This window comes from Dreissena polymorpha, chromosome 9, assembly GCF_020536995.1.
Source record: "Dreissena polymorpha isolate Duluth1 chromosome 9, UMN_Dpol_1.0, whole genome shotgun sequence".
Classification (NCBI taxonomy): Eukaryota; Metazoa; Mollusca; class Bivalvia; order Myida; family Dreissenidae; genus Dreissena; species Dreissena polymorpha.
This window is the reverse complement of record NC_068363.1, coordinates 71,591,115-71,607,912: the sequence shown is the minus strand read 5'-3', so window position 1 is coordinate 71,607,912 and position 16,798 is coordinate 71,591,115. Positions and strand designations below refer to the sequence as shown.

General features: G+C 36.9%; 1 protein-coding gene across 1 annotated transcript; it reads left to right on the top strand.

The window, feature by feature from the left end:
- Window positions 1–35: 35 nt before the first annotated feature.
- On the top strand, window positions 36–15,620 carry LOC127846413 (mRNA cap guanine-N7 methyltransferase-like). The gene is made up of 10 exons (XM_052377639.1): window positions 36–164; window positions 306–492; window positions 3,130–3,261; window positions 4,990–5,105; window positions 7,460–7,641; window positions 8,506–8,676; window positions 9,371–9,488; window positions 10,752–10,889; window positions 13,987–14,020; window positions 14,976–15,620. Exons 2-10 carry the CDS (start codon window positions 309–311, stop codon window positions 15,101–15,103), a joined length of 1,203 nt encoding a protein of 400 aa, XP_052233599.1. The 5' UTR covers window positions 36–164; window positions 306–308; the 3' UTR covers window positions 15,104–15,620.
- Window positions 15,621–16,798: the final 1,178 nt, after the last annotated feature.

The window sequence follows — 16,798 nt, the reverse complement described above, 5'->3', positions numbered from 1 at the left end:
CGGGCACTTCTCTGAGCGGCGAGTCGAAACGGTCCATTACATTTAATCGATGAGTTCACTCCCTTTCAAGCAAATTAGCCACTATTTTTACGAGAAGCAAAACGAATTATTAATATTAGTGTTGGTGTATATATTTAGTGTTTTTAGAGATAAACACAGAACAGGTATCTTCGTGGCACTTCAAATTTATATAATTTTGGCACGTGCATCCATACACAATTCTGTCTGAATTGTGATTATTGTAACAGCATTTTTTTCCTTCTTTAATAAGTACCAATCTCTCCCATGCAACTATTTTTTTCTAGAAAATGACCTCAAATGAGCAGTCCGCTGATAGTCATACAATGAAAAAGGGGCCAGAAAATGATGGGCAAGGTCATTTGGTTGCTAAGCACTACAATGAACTGCAGGAAGCAGGTCGGGAGTCAAGGACAGACAGCAGAATATTCTACATGAGGAACTTCAATAACTGGATCAAAAGTGTTGTTATACGTAAGTTTATTACAAAAATGTCAGGGTTCAAGACACAGCTTTTACCCTTTTTTAAAAATAAAAACATTTCAAAACAATAAAATGAATTTGTTTGATACATTTTGAAGAATAGTGTTTTTTTCTTATAAAATACTTATCAATTTATTTCAACTTTATTATATATTTATATACATATATTGATTTGTAATCAGCGTTCCATAACATGTAGTAACATTACATTTGGCTAGCACGTGAAGTAAATTTTGCTGCGCCTTCAAATTTAAAAGCCATGTAAGTATTTGATTGTCTACTAGATTTTGATCAAAGAAACCATGGAGGAAGAGTGAGCACAACCCCCTGTTATAGACACTATGTTAGCGTTTCCGATCGCCAAAATCGCCATAGGCGATTGAATCTTTCAGCTGGCGATTAAAGTTTCTAATGTGAATGAAAATGGCGATTGCAAAAAACCCTGATATTTCTCTATAAGTATATAATATTCCCTACTTTTAAAGAGAACTCGGTACCGATTTCCACATGTAATCGCCATAAAAAGCTCCAGGTGGTAATAGATAGTCCATTGATAAGAGATAACCGAATGCCCGTATTGTATATTCAAGCCACATAACACAGTCATGTATGCTGACGGATGCATCACGGGAAATTTTCAGGTAACTTTCCAGTCGCCAAACTGTGATATTTAACGTCCAATCGGTTACAAGAATGTTTATGGAGGCGGAGTTATATAGCGATTATTATTTTTGATTGACGTCGGTCACAGAGTAAGCGTTTATTAACAATGAATCACAGTTGTAGCATAAATACGTGATATAACACCGGTAAATAAAGCAGTACATTAAAGGCGGTTTCGGGCATCTTCATCACATCTATTTACCGTACTGTAAACAATCATTAATTATGAGAAGTTAATTGCAATTGGTGAGCAGTGTAAAATTACTTACGGCGAGTAAGTTGTGAAAAACAAAACCCGTTAATAATTTGATGCGGTAACAAACTAAATCCAGTGCATGTATATTTTATCATGTCTATTTGTAGAACTGATTTACACCGTTTTTCTACAGCCATGTGATAATAACTATTCACCATGCATTAATACCGGTATGCCATGTTAAACCCGTGTTATAAGAAAGAGCGCGAAATTATTGCTGCCGTCTGCAATGCCAAGTGCGCATGCAAAGCATTTTTTGACGACAGACGATGTGTAACTAAATATAGCCTAGCCACTCAGTACATGCAGTATTTAAGAGTTACAAATTTACCGGTACGTTTCAATAAATTATTTATTGCAACTATGGAAAAATATGTCAATACAAGAATACATTGCAGTAAATGTATTTCTCAAGAATCAAGAAGCACCAGACTACGGCAAAAATTATTTGGAGAAGGGGGGTGGCGAATAAGAGTTACGCAAGACCCACCCAATCAAAGACCGGGGCATATCTGAAAGTTCTAACATTGTATACTGTTTATGCCAGTACATGAAAATAAATATAAATGAAAAATAAAAAAAAACATAAAATTATTTGATTTCAGGTTACAAATAATTTATTTAAATGTGACTTCATTGATAATTTAATACAGTCATTGTTGATACCTATAGATTCATGATAATGATTATGTCGTTCATTGAGCAAATAAGGTTATAGTGCTGAAAGTTGGCTACTAATTTTTTTTCCTTAGCGCCAACCTAGAGACGGATAAAGATGTATTGGTAACCAAAAGTATGGTTTTGTCTATCTTTTAAGGCAAATAAATTTGATGAAATAATCTCCTGTTTTCCATTCTAGTACATCATGGCTTAACATAATTATAGATCTGGAGGCAAAAATAGTTGTAACTGGGGTTGGTACTCATTTCTCACTTTCATTTAAGGAGAGCAAATATTACTCCATACACCAGCTTAAATTACATCACATAACATGTATGACTATAGTTATAATTGCTTAAACTAGTATTTGTTTAATTATGCTCCCCCAAAATTTTTGGGAGGAGCATATAGTCGCCGCTCTGTCGAGTGTGTCTGTCCATCCGCGCACAATTTTTGTCCGGGCTATTTCTCAGCAATTAATGACCGGAATTCAATTAAACTTTATGGGAAGCTTCACTACCAAGAGGACATGTGCATATTATCAGCGGGTTCTAGTCAGATAATTTTTCACAGAGTTATGACCCTTTGAAATTTTCCATTAACTGTACATATAGTGCAATTCTTGTCCGGGCTATTTCTCAGCAACTAATGACTGGAATTCAATGAAGCTTTATGGGAAACTTAACTACCTTGAGGAGATGCGCATGTTATTCGTGGATTCTGGTTAGATGATTGATTAAGAGAGTTATGGCCCTTTGAAATCTTTAAGTTGCTAAACCATCCATCGTATTATTTTGTCCAAAGTTATGCCCCTCAAGACGTTTCCTTTTATCTGAATATATAGTGCAATATTGTGACAAAAAAAACCTTTGGGGAGCAAAACTCGTCTCCGACGGTGTCTTGTTTTCTAGCGCATGGCTGTAAATATCGTTAGCTTCTGTGGTATAAGAATATTTCATTAAATAAAAAAAAGCAGTTTATACAGTAGTGGGTTTTTAAATAAGCGATGCCGAAGATTTTTTTGAAAAGTGGTTTGTAATCTTTTTCAGATCAAGCTTTAGAAAGGTTGAAAAAAGACAAGGGTCATGATCGTGACATATCTGTCCTTGACCTATGCTCTGGTAAAGGCGGAGACCTTCTAAAATGGAAGAAAGGAAACATACACAGCATTGTCTGTGTAGGTAAGTAGAACTGCTCTCCTCTGTATTCAACGCTAATCCTAGTATTCTATTCATCCCATTTGATTTTTTTCAACGTGACATTTAACATAAATAGATCTAATAACCTTAACAATAATTTTAATTCAGTCTTAAAAGCGCTTAAAATCTAACAAATGTAACCATGCGTAGTGCTATAAATGTATTTGTTCTGGTAACTTACGCAAAATAGTTTAAAAAAAATTCACACACAAACTGTAAAACAAGTAAAAATATCACCATATGCCTCGATTCAATTTACGCAGTTTGCGAATTGTAACACATTACGACCGCGAGAAGAAGATTTTGCTGTACTATAATTCATTTTATTTTCGAAAGAAAATGATAAAAATCCAATATGGCGGCGATTGCTCCTGACAAAATGATGTCGATGTCAACATACATGTACACGATCAACGACCTTGACAATTTCGACGAGTTAACAGACAATTGCAGCGACTGACACTTTATTTGACTTACCGGTAATTTACAAGGCAATACGTTTTCTGACTTAGGACGACGAATTTAAGGACGCGCAGAATGTGTTTTTTATATAATGTTATGGGTATGCCGTGTGTGATCCAATGCATCAATGGCGCCCATGTTAAAATCATTTGCCCCGAGAACAGGGACAGGGAACGACAAAATTACAAACAAAAACCAAAACACGTTCGAACTAGTATCTTACCTTTAATTACCTGCTGGGGTAAGTCTTGACAGTCTTTATATTAAGAGTTCCTGTTGCACAGAGCATTATGCTATAATAGAACATAGATGAACTGTTAGCTAGTTGACTATAATTATTGAATTTCTGCAAGGTCTCATTACGACTGCACTAGCCTTGGGCTGTTAGGCTTGAAGTAAGCCTGAAGACTGCTTTTAAGAATTTACATGTATTTTTTAGCCTTACATTTATTGAATACATTAACTTGTCGGGATTTACAATAAGTGGTTTTTGGTCAACGCATTTATGAAATAACATTGTGATAGTGGACAACTGGACATGCAAGCTTTTTTCACAATCTGGTTTACACCTTAGAAAATAATATTTAGTAAAATTGAATTTGAGACTTGGCTATAAAGTAGTAGAGCAGGTCTTAGCAGTGTTAAAAAATCCTTATCCACACGGGCATGGTGTTAAGCCTTTTGGTGTGTTCACAAAACCCTCAACATTGGAAATCAATTTTACATGTAAACAAAAAAAAATATTTTAAGTGACACTTCTTAAACTTTGTTATCACATAGAATTATTTAGAATAACATTGATTTATTTTTCGTTTTTATGAGAAATGAAAATCAATGTAAGTTTGTAGAAATACATTTTCATTTTGGACACTGATTTTTGTTTGTAAATAGAAAATTACACAAGTCAATTAAAAAGAAAAAAATCAACAGAAAGTTCAATTGAAAATAAATGATAGAATGTTCTTGATAACAGGGCCAAAATTTCTTAAATTAATATGATTGACTCTTTCAGTGCTGGAACCGAATTTTGAAGGCCTTTGCAAACAGTTTGGATCCAGATGAGACGCCACAGAACGTGGCATCTCATCAGAATCCAAACTGTTTGCTATTCTGATAGTATTCTTTGAAAAAATTTGAAGAAAATGCTAATTTTAGAAATTCAGCAGACAACATTTTAGCAGACGACAAATTTCCCAGCATGCAAAGGGTTAAGATATATAAGCCGTGATTGTCCCTTTTGGCTTTCAGACATAGCTGGAATCTCAGTTGAGCAGTCAGAGACGCGTTACAAGGAGATGTTGTCACGGGAACGCAACCCAGACAGAGTATACAAAGCTGAGTTCTTAACAGCAGATTGTTCAAAGGTATCATTCTTTTTTTACTGTTTTTTTTGGTAGCCCTTTCCCATTCAAAAGCAAAGTGAAAATTGTAAAATGCAACAAGCCTAAAACCAGAACTGCCTGCTAATAACTCTGTGTCTGTGCAGGTTTTATGCTGTTTTGCTCATCAGTATCGTTGATTTGAAATGAAGTCTTTAAAACTTGACTGTGTACAGAAATGTTTTTATTTTAATTGGATATTGTAAAGGGCTACACATGAGACATAGTGCATATCTGAGTTGTAAATGGTTACAAGTATGTTATAGTGACTTAAAGTTTTGTTCTATATTTTTATGTGCCCTAAATGGTAACACATATGTTTGCCTTGTTTGGCTGTCAGAATTATAATTCGTAGCTATTGATTACGTCTGAGTGATAAACTGAATCTCTAGACAATGCTATCCATCATACTTAATGTCCATGCTTCCATCTGTTACTTAGTTTCCAAGCAAGATTTCCGGAATTATAACACTGATTAAAATAAATGCTTGAAATCATATACAAAGAAACAAAATGTTGATTGCCAGTGGCAGACATTTTCAACTACCGGGTACCAAAAAAGACAACAATACATGTATGTATATTTCCTACATTGATGTTAGCAAGCACATGTTTACAAAAAGAATGCTAAAAAATATGAAATAAATAAGGAACACATCCTTGGAAAAGAGAATTTCTTTTTAAAGATACTGTTTCAAAAAGTTTTTTTTAACAATTGGCTTTTTTGATAAATAAACTTATCATTTTCAAAATCAATCCTTTCTGACTTATAGACAATGCCTTATTGGGAGGGGCTGAACTTTCGCCTCCATGGCGTCAGCTGATGAATCAAATGACTTCACTTGCAGATCATTACTGTTTTGTTTTTTTATTTGCTTAGGATTGTCTAAATTGCAGTCAGTTCTATGTCACCATTATAAAAGGCAAATACTATCCCAATTGAAAGACAATCGTAAATGTTGAACAATGTTAGCTAGCTCTCTTTTTCTGATATATAGTTATATACTTTTTAAGCTCACCTGTCATGGTGAGCTTGTGTGACCGTGTGATGTCCGGCGTTCGTATGTGTGTGCGTGCGTACGTGCGTGTGTCCGTCAACAATTTGTTTGTGTAGACAGTAGAGGTCACAGTTTTCATCCAATCTTTATGAAATTTGGTCAGAATGTTTATATTGATGAAATCTGGGTTGGGATTGTATTTGGGTCATCTGGGGTCAAAAACTAGGTCACTAGGTCAAAAACTAGGTCAAATAATAGAAAAACCTTGTGTAGGCAATAGAGGTCGCAGTTTTCATCCAATCTTTATGAAATTTGGTCAGAATGTTTATCTTGATGAAATCTGGGTTGGGATTGTATTTGGGTCATCTGGGGTCAAAAACTAGATCACTAGGTAAAAAACTAGGTCAAATAATAGAAAAACCTTGTGTAGACAGTAGAGGTCACAGTTTTCATCCAATCTTTATGAAATTTGGTCAGAATGTTTATCTTGATGAAATCTGGGTTGGGATTGTATTTGGGTCATCTGAGGTAAAAAACAATGTCACTAGGTCAAATAATAGAAAAACTGTCAACAATTTGTTTGTGTAGACAGTAGAGGTCACAGTTTTCATCCAATCTTTATGAAATTTGGTCAGAATGTTTATCTTGATGAAATCTGGGTTGGGATTTATTTGGGTCATCTGTGGTCAAAAACTAGGTCACTAGGTCAAAAACTTGTTCACTAGGTCAAAAACTAGTTCACTAGGTCAAAAACTAGGTCACTAGGTCAAATAATAGAAAAACCTTGTATTGACAATAGAGGTCTCAGTTTTCATCCAATCTTTTATAAAATTTGATCAGAATGTTTATCTTGATGAAATCTGGGTTGGGATAGTATTTGGGTCACCTGGGGTCAAAAACTAGGTCACTAGGTCAAATAATAGAAAAACCTTGTGTAGACAATAGAGGTCACAGTTTTCATCCAATCTTTATGAAATTTGGTCAGAATGTTTATCTTGATGAAATCTGGGTTGGGATTGTATTTGATTAGTCAGGTGAGCGATTCAGGGCAATTAGACCCTCTTGTTTTATAAGTATGTCTCATTATTTGTGTTTAACCCTTTCCCACTCAGAAGCAAAGTAAAAATGGCATTATGCAAACAGCGTAAAACCAGAACAGCCTGCATGCAACACTCAGTCTGTTCAGATGTTATGCTGTTTGCTGCTCATCAGTTCCTAAGGGTTGGAAATGAAGCCTTTAAAACTTGAATCTAGAAACAAAGGTCTTGCATTTAAAGTGCCAAAATACATATTTTATTGGTTAAGGGTTAAAGTTAAGCCATGGAATCTCGATGTTTGCAGGAAAGACTCAAGGACCTGTACAAGGATGCTGGGCGGACATTCGACATCTGCAGTTGCCAATTCTCCTTCCACTACTGTTTTGAAACCCTATCCCAGGCTGAGGTGATGTTACAGAATGCGGTGGAATGCTTAAAATTGGGCGGCTATTTTATCGGCACCACGCCCAACAGCCAGGAACTTGTGTATGTGTTTGTTATGAAATATATAAGGGTTCAAAACATGCATATTTTGTTAAATTCACCTGAAAACAAGCAATTTTCCTCATATTGTTACTACAAAAAAGAGCTTAAAAATTGCATTGTAGCTGATATGTGAATGTTAAATTAAAAACTTGGCATGAGATGTTAAAACATAGTGCAGTGTGCTACAGGCTTCACACCAACACTCAAAGAGCAAGGGTTGTTCTTGGAATCAGACTTTTCTGTATTTTACGCTATATCCATCACACAAGGTGGTCTTTTTGAGGCCGTTGCCATATAGCATCTAGATACTTTTGATATCAATCTACACTCACTTGAAATATTTTAGCCCCCCTCTGGTTAAACTGGGCTTAGTGCATGTGGGTAAAGTGTCGTCCCAGATTAGCCTGTGCAGTCCTCACAGGCTAATCAGGGACAATTCTTTCTGCTTGCATCGCATTTTTCTTTTCAAGAATGTATGATCGTCTAAGGGAAATTTTAGTTTTGGCAAAAAAGTGTTGTCTCTAAAGAGTCTGTTTGGACTGCACAGGCAAATCATGGCCACCTTTTTATGCCCCTGGATCGAATGATCATGGGTCTTTTGTTTTTGGCCTGTCTGTATGTCTGTCATTGTGTGTGTCTGTCCAAAAACTTAACCTTGGTCATGACTTTTGCAATATTGAAGATAGCAACTTGATATTTTGCATGCATGTGTATCTCAAGGATACGAGGTCTCAAGGTCAAAGGTAAAATATATGGCTTCAAAGCGCATTAGGGGGCATTGTGTTTCACAAACACAGCTGTTGTTAGGCACATTGATTAAGCCCCGTTTTCCCAAAACGTGGCTCAGTTCTTGTTTTATTGCAGACGCAGACTCCGTGAATCAGATGACATGTCGTTTGGCAATGAAGTGTACCGCGTCACTTTTGAAAATGAAGACAAGCAAAAGTTGCCCCTGTTTGGTGCCAAATACAATTTCCACTTGGAGGGGGTAGTCGACTGCCCAGAGTTTCTTGTCTTCTTTCCTGTATTAGAAAAGTAATTTATACCTTGTCGCTGGATAATTTGTCAAACAGCAACACAAGGATTACAATATCGTACCTAATGAATATTTAAGTGGTGGATTGTTTTGTACACTTCCACTGATAAGTTCAAGATTTACCCACTTTCCCTTAACATCTCTTTCTCTAAACATCAGGACATGTGTTACTATCTTTTGGTAGTTTAATGTGTGCAAATTTTTATGAGTTGAGAAAAGATAACAGTATCACAAAAGAATATATGTTATAATGTTTTCTTAGATATGTTATAATGTTTTCTTAGATATGTATACAGTTTACACATTTTATGTCTATTTGCAAAAAAGAACACTTTTTACTTTGTGTAATTGGTGTGGATGAGAATAATGTTAATGAGTGGGCTGTCTTAAAATTAAACCAAAACAAAATATGTTCTACTTGTATTTTGATAGTTTCAAAATTGTAACCATACATATAAGCGTCGATGTATAAATACACATTTTATGTTGATAATTACTAAATTAGGATTGACTAATGACTGATTAACAAAGCTTTACATTATCCCACCCTTTATAGAGGTAATTCTGTTTCTTACAGAATGGAAGAGAAGTATGACATTTTTTTAAGCAATCAAAGGCAAAAAGCTTAATTAAATATTAATCAAAGCATGCTGATTATTATCCCATCCAACATAAAAATGTATTTTTTTTCAGAATGGCAGAAAAGTATGGCGTCAAGCTGGTGTACAAACAGTCATTTGCAGACTTTTTCAATCAGAACTTCGTAACCAGGGAATACAAGGACCTTCTAAGTCAAATGAAGGCACTAGAGGTCAGTAGTCCCGACACAGGTGACAATGGTGTAATAGATCCTGGGTGTTATGTGACACAGGTGACAATGGTGTAATAGATCCTGGGTGTTATGTGACACAGGTGACAATGGTGTAATAAATCCTGGGTGTTATGTGACACAGGTGACAATTGTGTAATAGATCCTGGGTGTTATGTGACACAGGTGACAATGGTGTAATAGATCCTGGGTGTCATGTGACACAGGTGACAATGGTGTAATAAATCCTGGGTGTTATGTGACACAGGTGACAATTGTTTAATAGATCCTGGGTGTTATCTGACCCAGGTGACAATGGTGTAATAGATCCTGGGTGTTATGTGACACAGGTGCAATGGTGTAAAAGATCCTGGGTGTTATGTGACACAGGTGCAATGGTGTAATAAATCCTGGGTGTTATGTGACACAGGTGCAATGGTGTAAAAGATCCTGGGTGTGATCTGACCCAGGTGACAATGGTGTGGTAGATACTGGGTGTTATGTGACACAGGTGACAATGGTTTAATAGATCCTGGGTGTGATCTGACCCAGGTGACAATGGTGTAATAGATCATGGGTGTTATGTGACACAGGTGCAATGGTGTTAAAGATCCTGGGTGTTATCTGACACAGGTGCAATGGTGTAATAGATCCTGGGTCTGATCTGATGCAGGTGCAATGGTGTAATAGATCCTTGTGTGATCCTTAGTTAGTTCTGTCACAGGTGACAATTGTGTAATAGATCATGGGGGTTGGCCTCTGTTAATGTGAAAAATTTATTAAATTGCAAAAGTAAATATTTATCTTGATTTTGCTGAGGACTTAAATAAATCATACTTGGCTATCACAATAATGAAAAACGAGTATTCAGACAGCTTGTACATGTGTCTGTTGACTTTTTCTTGCAATATCTTCCATTTTTCAATTAATTTATGAAAGGAATAGCAATCCATTACAACACTGATAAAACTGTGCACATGATTCCTCAGCCTAAAAATAGAAACCAAACCACCCTTTCTTTTTGACTACCCTTTGTCATGTTCGTACCTGGAATCAATTGTTTTTGGTGTAAAAAAAATATGTGCACGCTTTTACTTTTACAGACTAAACCGTACTCTGAAATCACAATTTTAATGGAGGACAGTTACAGGTTTTGTTCATTGTGTTGACTTTTGCACACAAAATTAGTGTATCTGCTTAACATATCTATTCAAGATAGCTCAGTTTTGCGCTCAGTCCTCCAGGAGTATGTAACTTTGATTTCAGAGTTATCCAGCAGAGGAGGGTCGTAGTCTGGTTGGCAAAGATGATGAGGATTATGAACATGTGCGCTCCTTCATAGACAGTGTGAAAGAGGAGCCAGACAGCAGTCATCGCGGCAGGGAACCACGCAAAGTTTCCGTGGTAATTTCATCTTGTTCGCTTCTCATATTTCAAGTTTAGTATTCTTCTGATTAACGTCTTAGTATTAGTAAGGCTTCAAACTGATGTGCTTGCTGAGCATGTGTTCAAGAGCAATATCCATGAACTAGATGTACATGTGAACTAGCAATTAACTAAATATACCCGTTTACTAGCAGTAACCCTGTACTATCTGTACCCCGTGATCAAGCTGTAACTGTAAACTAGTAGTAACCATGAATTAACTTGATCCCCGTGAACTAGCTATAAGTGTTAACTAACAGTAACTATTAACTAGCTCTAACTGTTAACTAACAGTATTCATATACTAGCTGTACCAGTGAACAAGCTGTAACTTTTAACTAGCAGTAACTGTGAACTAGCTGTACCCCTGAACTAGCTATGAATGTTTAACTAGCAGTACCTATTAACTAGCACTAGACGTGAACTACCTGTACCAGTAAACTAGTAGTATTGTGAACTAGCTGTAGCTGTTATCTAGCAGTACCCATGAGCTAGCAGTACCCCTGAACTAGCTATAACTGTAAAACAAGCAGTACCCATGAGCTAGCAGTACCCCTTAACTAGCTTTAACTGTTAAACTAGCAGTACCCCTGAACTAGCATAACTGTTTAACTAGCAGTACCCATGAGCTAGCAGTACTCCTGAACTAGCTATAACTGTTAAACTAGCAGTACCTGTGAACTAGCAGTACCCCTTAACTAGCTATAACTGTAAAACTAGCAGTACCCGTGAGCTAGCAGTACCCCTTAACTAGCTATAACTGTTAAACTAGCAGTACCCGTGAGCTAGCAGTACCCCTTAACTAGCTATATCTGTTAAACTAGCAGTGTCCGTGAGCTAGCAGTACCCCTGAGCTAGCAGTATCCCTGAACTAGCTATTACTGTTTAACTAGCAGTACCTGTGAGCTAGCAGTATCCCTGAACTACCTATAACTGTTAAACTAGCAGTACCCGTGAGCTAGCAGTACCCCTGAGCTAGCAGTATCCCTGAACTAGCTATTACTGTTTAACTACCAGTACCTGTGAGCTAGCAGTATCCCTGAACTAGCTATGACTGTTAAACTAACAGTACCCGTGAGCTAGCAGTACCCGTGAGCTAGCAGTACCCCTTAACTAGCTATAACTATTAAACTAGCAGTACCCATGAACTAGCAGTACCCCTGAACTACCTATAACTGTTAAACTAGCAGTACCCGTGAGCTAGCAGTACCCCTGAGCTAGCAGTATCCCTGAACTAGCTATTACTGTTTAACTAGCAGTACCTGTGAGCTAGCAGTATCCCTGAACTAGCTATGACTGTTAAACTAGCAGTACCCGTGAGCTAGCAGTACCCGAGAGCTAGCAGTACCCCTTAACTAGCTATAACTGTTAAACTAGCAGTACCCGTGAGCTAGCAGTAACCCTTAACTAGCTATAACTGTTAAACTAGCAGTTCCCGTGAGCTAGCAGTACCTCTGAGCTAGCATAACTATTCAACTAGCAGTACTCGTGAGCTAGCAGTACCCCTGAACTAGCATAACTGTTAAACTAGCAGTACCAGTGAGCTAGCAGTATCCCTGAACTAGCTATAACTGTTTAACAAGCAGTACCCGTGAGCTAGCAGTACCCGTGAACTAGCTATAACTGTTAAACTAGCAGTACCCGTGAACTAGCAGTACCCGTGAACTAGCTATTACTGTTTAACTAGCAGTACCCATGAGCTAGCAGTACCCCTGAACTAGCTATAACTGTTAAACAAGCAGTACCCATGAGCTAGCAGTACCTGTGAGCTAGCAGTACCCCTTAACTAGCTATAGCTGTTTAACTAGCAGTACCTGTGAGCTAGCAGTACCCCTGAACTAGCTATAACTGTTAAACTAGCAGTACCCGTGCGCTAGCAGTACCCATGAACTAGCATAACTGTTAAACTAGCAGTACCTGTGAGCTAGCAGTACCCCTTAACTAGCTATAACTATTTAACTAGCAGTACCCATGAGCTAGCAGTACCCCTGAACTAGCTATAACTGTTAAACTAGCAGTACCCACGAGCTAGCAGTACCCCTGAACTAGCATAACTGTTAAACTAGCAGTACCTGTGAGCTAGCAGTACCCCTTAACTAGCTATAACTATTTAACTAGCAGTACCCATGAGCTAGCAGAACCCCTGAATGAGCATAACTGTTTAACTAGCAGCACCTGTGAGTTAACAGTACCCCTGAACTAGCTATAACTGTTTAACAAGCAGTACCTGTGAGCTAGCAGTACCCCTTAATTAGCTATAACTGTTTAACTAGCAGTACCCATGAACTAGCAGTACCCCTGAACTAGCTATAACTGTTAAACTAGCAGTACCCGTGAGTTAGTAGTACCCCTGAACTAGCATAATTGTTAAACTAGCAGTACCCGTGAGCTAGCAGTTCCCCTGAACTAGCATAACTGTGTAACTTGCAGTACTCTTGAACTAGCAGTAATTTAAACTAGCAGTACCCGTGAACTAGCAGTACCTGTTAACTAGCAGTAACTGTGAACTAGCTTAATCCGTGAACTAGCTGAACCCGTGAACTAGCTGTAATTGTGAACTAGCAGTAACTGTTTAACTAGCAGTAACTGTGAACTAGTTTAACCCGTGAACTAGTAGTTCTTTGAATCAAGAAAAAAAGGTTCATTGCTTATTCCTTTTACTTTGTCATAATTACTTCATTGTTAAATGATAAATGTTTGAAACAAGCACTGTCCTGTTGCATATCAGACAAAAGAAAATGTGCTGGAATTATAAGGATAAGAATTTACAACTTTAAGTGCTTTTGCTGATTGTGAACATTGAGGGATTATAGTGAAAGTGTTATAACTGCAGACAATTCCTCCATTAGAAACAATACTTTTATCATCAACTTTTAATATTGGCTAGTATTTTTACTAGTTATGTCCCTTAGTTTTTGTCATGTTATGCTTTGTTTTATGTAGATGATGAATCAGCTGCATCATACAGGAAATGTTTGTACACATGATTCTTGTAATGGTTTGATACTATTTGTAGTTGTACTGAATAAATGCAGTCTGAACATGTAGGGTGAACATTTTGTTTTCTTTTTTTCAGGGAACCCTCTCTAAAGCAGAATGGGAAGCTGTCAGTATGTATTACAATCAATAAACGAAACCTGCCTCTTCAATATGGAGGCAATTAAGATGCAATTTATTCTTCCATCCAAATGTTTCGTTCTTTCCTATCAATAGATCCAGTTCTATAGATTCAACAGTTCATATATTTTCAGACAAAAGCCCAATACGGACGTATTTTTGTCTTGTGAACACATGTCTACATTAACCATTAAAAAAAAGACCTAAGTATTAAAATGCAATCATTTTGCACTTAAAAGTAAAAAGGTTTTCATACAAAAGCCGAATGTGGGGGACATCCATTTTCTACAGACACATGTCTGCATGCACTTAAAAAAGGCTTGAATATTAAAATGCAATCAAGTTTAACTAAAAGTTTTAAACTATCATTTCTATATGCCTGTTAACACAGGTCTTATTAAGTGAATACTTTTGTTGGGTAAAGGGGCATGCGTTTTGGCGGGTTGTGTCCATGGCAATGTTGACCTTCCTGTATCTTCTAATGTTTAAATGCATCATGAAACTTGTAGATGATGTTTGCGGGCATTATATATGGGCCAAGTTTTATTAGTGCCGGTAGCAAGATGGCATAAAGCATTCTGGCCGTTGAATAACCCAAACTTTGACAAATTAAATTCTTTCAATCTCGAAATCAAATGGTTTTAAAGGTATCAACAGCAGAGTTAATGTTAATGTATGTGTGAATATAATCTCAACAAAATTAACCAGGTATACTAGTAACCAGCCAGATTGCCTTTAACACTTCTATACTTTTGCCCTTGAACTATGAAATATGTCCTTAAATGCAAATAGTTTTTATCATATTTTCATTTACCTTGGTAACAAACTGAAATTGCATTGCACGTCTGATTTGGTCCTTGAGTTATCTTAAATGTGCCATATTATCCCAGATCTTTAAATGGTCACATTTTTGTACATTCTGGTACTCTTGTTTACTGTATGTTTCAGCCATCTACTGCGTGTTCATGTTCCAAAAGGTGAAGGACATGGAGACAGGGGAGGTATGGAAGGTGTCCACGCATGACGGGACATCAGTGGGCAGGGATAGGGAACGCCTTCATGAGGGGGCAGATTAGGGAACAGAAGGGGCCAAGCCACGGAAAGCTCTTAGAAACACTTAGGATTGAACCTCAGCAGGAAGATGGATCTGTTTGGTCACCTGTACTTAACTGTCCTGTTCGTGCATGGCACTATTATTCGCCACTGGGGACTAATGGCAACAGATATTTTTACACAGGTGCTGTATTCAGAAAAAAAGGTTTTGTTATGGCTTGTTCACAGGTGTACACACATTTCGAGAGTTTAGCGTAAAAGACATGTAAATTGCTAAGATGTGTTTGATACTCAATCACTAAAATTTACATTAACATTGTGACACATGTTATGTATACAACGATTGGTTGGAAATTGTTTACCTGGCCAATCTGTATTGAAGGAAGGTTGATTTCCATCATGTATGTATGAATACAATTTTGTAATGTGATTATTAATTATGCACATACAATGTTTATGTCCCAACTAAGTGGTAGTAATTTATGATTGCTCTTGTGTGTCCCAACATTTCAATAAAATATTTGTTTTCATCTCTTTAAATGGATCTTTTCACAGATTTTGGAATGTTTTTAAGTTTGTCAGTAAAGGCTTTCAATCGATCAATAGAACTAAATAGCTCCAGTATAAAACCACAATAAAAAAATTAAAATAGAAAAAAAAATCCTCAACTGGGCTCGAACCACTGACAATTGAAGTAAAAAACTAGGGCTTAAACCGTTCAGCCGTCCGTGCTCTTACAGAAGTGGGTGTACGTTATACTTTATATAAGCAATTCTCATAATGTCACTAAATATAACAATTACAACAGAACAGAACTCTCCAATTATTCAGTTGTTTTGCGTTTGTAACGCTTTATAATTTTAGGTTTTTTTCATTTTCAAAAAATGCACATACATGTACTGATAATGAAATATTTAAAAAAAAATGCACATACATGTACTGATAATGAAATATTTAAGAACGTGGGAAATTTTGGTATTACTATTTCCTCTTAATATCATAAATAGAACGAAAATTTAAATATTTTTTTTTTCAAGTTTGTCAATTTACCACAGCATGAAAAGGTCCCTTTGAACTGCTGTGTTGATTTGGATTAAACTATCAAAGTTGAGTGACATTTGATGTTCAGATGATTGTAAAACTAGAAATATTGGCAGCGACCGGTTTTGGCAGAATAATGTTTTGTTGTCTGTTTGTCCATTATATAACAGTATAAGCAATGTGTACTTTAACTATTTAACAGCTTAATAGTTTTTACACAACATTTCTCAGCTGAATGACCTCCATGTTGCTATGCAAGATATTTTGGCTGCCACCAATTTGACAGATTTATGGCATTTGTCTGTTTGTTTTTTACCACTAATAAGCTGATCTGACACCTACTGATGCTCATAAGGAGCTTTATAGACACAGTGATGTCCCTGCAGTCTTTATGGACACAGTGCTGTCCCTGCAGTCTTTATGGACACAGTGCTGTCCCTGCAGTCTTTATGGACACAGTGCTGTCCCTGCAGTCTGTTATGGACACAGTGCTGTCCCTGCAGTCTTTATGGATACAGTGCTGTCCCTGCAGTCTTTATGGACACAGTGCTGTCCCTGCAGTCTGTTATGGACACAGTGCTGTCCCTGCAGTCTTTTTGGACACAGTGCTGTCCCTGCAGTTTTTATGGACACAGTGCTGTCCCTGCAGTCTTTATGGACACAGTGCTGTCCCTGCA

What these genes read in the sequence shown, in the direction of transcription:
- LOC127846413 (XM_052377639.1), top strand. Translation starts at nt 309, where the DNA reads ATGACCTCAAATGAGCAGTCCGCTGATAGTCATACAATGAAAAAGGGG. An exon ending in TAACAGCAGATTGTTCAAAG is followed by an intron (nt 5,106 to 7,459) that starts GTATCATTCTTT and finishes CGATGTTTGCAG; the next exon opens with GAAAGACTCAAGGACCTGTA. An exon ending in AACCACGCAAAGTTTCCGTG is followed by an intron (nt 10,890 to 13,986) that starts GTAATTTCATCT and finishes TCTTTTTTTCAG; the next exon opens with GGAACCCTCTCTAAAGCAGA.